At 51.1% G+C, this 6,000-nt stretch overlaps 1 protein-coding gene across 15 annotated transcripts in view; it reads left to right on the plus strand.

Annotated features, from left to right (window-relative positions):
* Window positions 1-5,026, plus strand: part of Anks1b (ankyrin repeat and sterile alpha motif domain containing 1B) — a 1,114,759-nt gene extending 1,109,733 nt beyond the window's left edge. For 8 of the 15 annotated variants that reach the window (XM_027947591.2, XM_027947839.2, XM_027947762.2 and 5 more), the window contains 2 exons: window positions 1,244-1,411; window positions 4,916-5,026. In XM_027947591.2, the coding sequence (XP_027803392.1) occupies window positions 1,244-1,411; window positions 4,916-5,026 (279 nt within the window). Of the gene's footprint in view, window positions 1-1,243; window positions 1,412-4,899 lie in introns of all 15 variants that reach the window. The other 7 variants (XM_027947674.2, XM_027947907.2, XM_027948031.3 and 4 more) reach the window with 2 other exon arrangements.
* Window positions 5,027-6,000: the final 974 nt, after the last annotated feature.

The following is a 6,000-nucleotide window of genomic DNA, read 5'->3' on the forward strand; positions in this document are numbered from 1 at the left end:
ATTGACCTGAAATAGAATCAGTCCAGAACCCATGGTCCTCTCTCATGTGCTCTCAGAAGGCCATCCTATATTTCCATGTCCATCCTCACCAGTGGGAACAGTCCCCAACACTTCTTCTAAAACATGGAAGTTGGGCCCCCAGTATGCCTGGTGAAGGCGGAGGTGGACAGGAATGCAGAGGGCACAGTTGCAATATCAGCAGAAGCAGAATGCTATTTCTGTGATTTTGAGAAGCCATGAAAAGACATTGTAGGATCGTTTATAGAATGAAAACTTGAGACAGATGGCACCTGCTATCAGTGGTGCAGAGACTTTAAGAACACTTTTTGTGACCAGTATGTACCCACTTCTCTGATTCACTGTGACCTCAGGGTGTTGTGGGAACCCTGCCTCTTTGGGGCCAGACAATGTCATGTCTCCAGAGAAGACAGGGGGACGCTGCACTTTTGAGAGAAGGCAGAAATCACAGATACGAATGGAGAGGTGAAGAGAAGAAAGACAGAAATCATCTTGAGAGAAGAATGGAAAGTCCAAAGCAAAGAACCTTCCACCCAGGCACAGCTTGGTGTGGCATTCTGACCCGACAGAATCTCCTGTCTCTTGCTGATTTGATGATAAAATATAGAGTGGACCCACAGGGAGAGCAAAAGCCTCAAGAAATAGATGGGTAATTGGCTCTGTTTGAGCACTGTTTGCATGCTCGCTGCTGCAACTGTGAGGCTCCACACCAGCATGACTAATGCCTCTCCCCTCAGCCTAAATTAGATTTTGATTGTGTTTTGTAGATGTTCACTGAATCACAGATGTTTGAGGTAAAAGGATCCAAACTTCTCAGGAACACCTCCCGTGGAGTGTGTGGGATCGTCCTCACAGACATGGCTGAAATGCCACCAGTAACTCCTTCCCTTCCAAGTCCTGGGAGCAGACCTGCTGCCCCTGAGGGAGCTCCCTATGGAGTGGGCTCCTGGGACCAGTGGGCTGCGTGTAGGCCTTGTTTTCCAGGGGTTAATCTACAAGCCCGCTCCTTAGCGTGGCTGTGAACAAGAGTGCCTCCTTGGTGACTGATGCCTGTGTAGACACTAAATGGGACCTGAGTGTCCAGTTCCTCATAGATCTCCACTGAATCCCTGCAGCCTCTGGTGGAGTAGCTCAAGGCGATGGCTAGTTCACCTCCATGGTGTTCCTCAGCCACTTTCTGGTTTGTAGTGCACCCATAGTAAATGCTTTCTCCTTGTTCTTACAGAATTTAGCCTACGAAATCATCTTAACACTTGGACAGGCATTTGAAGTCGCTTACCAACTAGCACTGCAAGCAAGAAAAGGGGGCCATTCCTCCACGCTTCCAGAAAGCTTTGAAAACAAACCCTCCAAGCCCATCCCCAAGCCCCGCGTTAGCATTCGCAAGTCAGTGGTAAGTAGAAGATAGAGGCATTCTAGAAACCTCCAGAGGGAGGGAAAGGGAGCTGTGTGGTGCGGGTGGGTGCCACTTAGAATTCAGGGCTTGCCCTTCCCGGTCCTTTCCCGTGGCCATTTCCGGGCTGGTGATCATCATTGCCTCGGCCTGGTTCCTTCAACTTCTTGAAGGACCTTCTCCCTGAACCTGGAGACTCCAGAGAAAATTCCACTTCCTCCGTCCCCCGCAATAGCAGCAAGAGGGAGGGTACTGGCTGCCCATGGTGAAGATTACCTGAAGGTCGAGGAAAGCTTGAGGATAGTGTTCCCATGGCCTCAGCTGCCATCCTATCAGGGGACAAGGCCTCCCACAAGCCCCTGGCCTCCAGAGAGATTTGCAGAGGTTGACAGTGAGGCTGCCTCTGGTACCCAGCAGGCGGAAGCTAGATGCTCGAGCATCGTCTTTTGAGAAGTGCAGGTCGTGGTCCTGGGCACCTTCCCTCCAGCAACTGAGGCTTCCTGCAGTGAGGCAGCTGCTCAGAAGGTGCCGCCCCCTCCTCATCATCTGCCTTCCTCCAGGATTCCTCCCCTTCCCTCCCACAGGCTCTGCAGACATCCTGTCCCGGCAGGCTCACATGACTTCATAGCAGTCTCCTCTGGTAGTAGCAACACCCCAAAGCTGGAAGGTTCCCAACAGCCTCCCATCTGCTTTCTGCTCCGGCTGCCGTCCTGCATCCTAAGAACCCCGGACTTGTATGGGGGAGGCCCCCAGAATGCATTGCCCTCTCACCCCTGAGTCCTTCCTCTGTAACCCTCCTCCTCCCACCAGCTCCCATCCCCAGGGTCGGGGCGGGGGAAGCACAGACATTTTTAACGCTTGCAGAGAAACACCTCCCTTGGTGACTGCGTGGCTTCCTGTTTACAACTTTCTTTTTGGCCCCACTCCTTGGCAACTTCAGCATCCATGGGTATGATCTCTCCAGTGCCTGGCCTCGCTATTCTCTCATAGTTTTCTTCCGGATCTTTCCCTCCACCCCAGCCATTCACCAGCGCATCACTCATGACTGCCAGCACCAGTAACTGCACCTTCTCTGAAAAATTTTTACATCAAACACCACATTTCAACTCCCTGGTCCTCTGGCCTCAGCAACCCAAGCTCCCACTTCTCTCTTCAACCCTGACCCACTCCCAGAACTCTAGACCTACTATGTGTTCAGTTTCTTCTTGAATGTTTAGTGTTCAACAGACATCTGAAACTTGGTATGTCTACAACAAAATGCTTGATTTCCCCCTCAGAAATGCTCCTCTTCATCTTCCCAGCTCAGTAAAGGGCACAGCCGTTCACCATGCTGCTCAACCCAAAAATCTACCAGCCACCTCTACTGCTGTTCTCCCCCACCTCTACCTCCAATCCAGGAGCAAGGGCCATTTGCTCCACCCCTGGAACACCTCAGTCTGCATACTCCTCCCCACTTCCTCTGCCATTCTTTTAGTCCAAGTGCCACCAACTCTCATGAAGCCGACACCCACAGACCTCCAAACCAATTCCCTTCCTGCATACCCAATGCCTCACCCATACCTAATGCTCCAAACACCCATACCTAATGCCTCACCATTACCCCTTGGCCCTCAGGCCTTCCCGTTCCTCAAATATATATATATATATAAAATGCATTCCCCACCTGATGCCTTTGTGCCACCTGTTCCCTCCACCTGGAAGATCATCCTCCCAATTTCTGCACAAAGGATTCCATCTTGTCCTTCAGGTCTCGGTTACATGAAGAGGCTTTTCTTGACTGCCTCGTCTGAGGTAGCCACCCTCAAGCACATGGCCTGCTTTCAATTGTGTAGAATTTACTAATGAGATAGTTTATTGATCACTTGTTTATTGCACATCTTCCTCTACAAGAATGAATATGTCTTAGGCACACATGTGTTGTCACATTCATGGAGTATCTGGATAAAGAAATTAGGAACTGGGGATAGACTTAGCAAGTGAAACTTTGAGAATAATTAGGCTGAGAAGTGTTCAGGAACGCACTGAATGTTTGGGGGATCATCTCAGACACATTTCTTCTCATGTAGGCTGGATACACTTGTTCACGACTGGTACCTCTCTCCAACTTTATCATGGTCCCCAAAGACTTCCTCCAGAAGAGCACAAAGGGTTGAGTGCTGTACAGACTCATAGAATATTCATTTAGATGCCAGGAAATAAGAAAATATAGTGTGAATCCTGTGATGCTTTCCCCTGCACCAGGATCCTTGCCCTACAGCTGCCGTCAGTATTCCATCTCCTGCAGCTCCAGTCCTTTGTTAGGAAATATGCACGGATCCCTAAGGATATGTGAAATCCTCCCACACCTTGTGGAGACACAGTCAAAACACAGTAAAGGGTAGTCAATAGGGACAGATCCTGCAGACCTGGACAGGCTGTGAAGCTCACAACCAGAGACATGGAGGAGGCCTCCCGAAGCTCCCTGCCCAGTGTTCTGGAGCAGGGGCCAGGGCAGGGCAGACTGGAAATGCCAAAGGCCAGTCCCAGAAGAACTCACCCCAGCCCTTCCTCAGAGTTTGCACTTCAAACTTTACCTTGGGAATGACCTGTCTGCGGTGCACTGGGACTAACCCATCTTAGAGCATGGTTGGGTTCAGATCAAGGCTCAGCCTGATAGGACCCCGCTGACCTCCTCACCCCAGCTGTCGCCCTCCTGTCTCCCACTGTGCAAACTGCCGCTTTCCCACACCTCTGGGTCTTGCATGCTGTTCTATCTCCCTGAATGCCTGGCCTCCCGCCTGGGGAAGGCAGACTCCCACTGGTCTTGCATCTGGCCTCCAACACTGCCTCATTCTCCTAGGAGTATTTATTCAATAATTCATTGTGTGCCTATGTGGATGGGTTTCCCAAGTTTGGGGTTGGGGTGGGGGTAACGAACAACAGAGACAAAATCCCCGCCCTCCTGGGCTTGCGCTGTCCTGGAGGCTGAGCAGATGGACATCTTACGGGGAATAAGGCAGAAGAGGAGAGCAGGAAAGTTGGGGTGCTCTTTTGCATGGGGCAAACAGGTAGGACTTCTAAGTGGCCTTAGAGCCAAGACCCGAATGATCTTGGGGGTGCAGCAGACAGGTATCTAGGGGACAGCAAACCAAGAGGAGAGAGGCCTGGGCTGGGGTGCACAAGGCAGGGCTAGAGGCAGGGCTAGAAGGACTTCAGGTGTGTTCCGCGATGGAGCGCACTGAAGGGTAGGAGAGGGAGTGGCACGGCCTTCCTCACCTCCTCCAGGAAGTCTCCTAGCCTCCCTCTGCCCTTCACAGCTCACTGCCCGGGAGAGGAGCCCTGTTTCTGTCCACCCTCGCGGGCAAGGCCGGGTCTCACCGCCGTCACCCTTGCAGGGCCTGCTAAGGTCGAGCCCCCGGGGGTCCCGGTGGAAGCGCGGGGCGCGGGCCGAGGTGGGGGCAGCGACGGCCGCGCACGCGCCCAGCACAGCGCCGGATAACGGGCATCAGCCTTTCTGTTTTAAAGCAGATCGACCCGTCTGAGCAAAAGACTCTGGCCAATCTGCCGTGGATTGTGGAGCCGGGGCAGGAAGCCAAGAGGGGCATTAATACCAAGTATGAAACCACGATTTTCTGATACCCGCCGCCCTCGCGTCCTCGCGGTGCCTTGCTCGCCCGCAGCCCGGAGCAGGCTTTCCTTCGCACCCCGTTCCCAGCCCGGGAGGAAGACTGCTCCGCTCGCGTGGCCTTGTCCCGGGCGGAAGGCTGCCGGCCGTTCCTGGGGAGTCCTTTCTGCACCAGTGACGGAAAACGCCACCCAGACTCCCCGGCGCAGCCCCTGAGAGGCGCGAGTCGAGGTGGGTGTCCCGGGGCCCGCCGCCTCGAGCGTTTCCAGTGACTCGCCCCAGCACCGGGTTGGCTTTGGTTGGGGTTGACACCTTTTTTAAAAAAAGTAAAGGGGATCTCTAATACTGCCTAGAAGTATAGCAATCCTGGGTTTAGATTTCACTGTCCGCAGTTTTAAAGGTAAAATCAGAACAGAACCCCCCTGTATCGCATCTGTAAAATCATCACATCACTGAGGATCGTTTAATGCAAAAGGACAAAAAAAAAAGTGATTGCCAGGAAATTCTGTTACTCAGTTTCTATATTTGTGGATTTTTTATGTAATCAACTATGTCAGATAATGAAAACCTTTAAATCTAATGATTGATTCAAAGTTTAACAATGATTTAAAACAGAGAAATTTATTATGCACAGAAAAATGTGTCTTGTATTAAATATTTTTATTAAAAGAATGTTTCATTAATGCATTGATAAGAAAACTAGGTTAGTTGTGCGGGATGTTTCTGGTTTCATTTCAAGTAACTAAATTTCTACTACCATGAGGACTGGCTCATTATGGAGAAATCCTGATGCTGTCCACCGAGTAGGAGATGCTGCGGGCAGACTGGCATTGACCAGAAGTGCTGAACAGCACGTGCCTGCAAAGATTGTTTTTGTTTTTTAATCTTCACAGTGTTTTAAAGAACATGTTTAAAATGATAATAATAATCTAGGGCTCCTGCTGTCAAGATTTCTGTCCTGGAAAACTTGTTTGAGAAAGGTGTT

The sequence above is a fragment of the Marmota flaviventris genome, chromosome 3, assembly GCF_047511675.1.
Source record: "Marmota flaviventris isolate mMarFla1 chromosome 3, mMarFla1.hap1, whole genome shotgun sequence".
Classification (NCBI taxonomy): domain Eukaryota; kingdom Metazoa; phylum Chordata; class Mammalia; order Rodentia; family Sciuridae; genus Marmota; species Marmota flaviventris.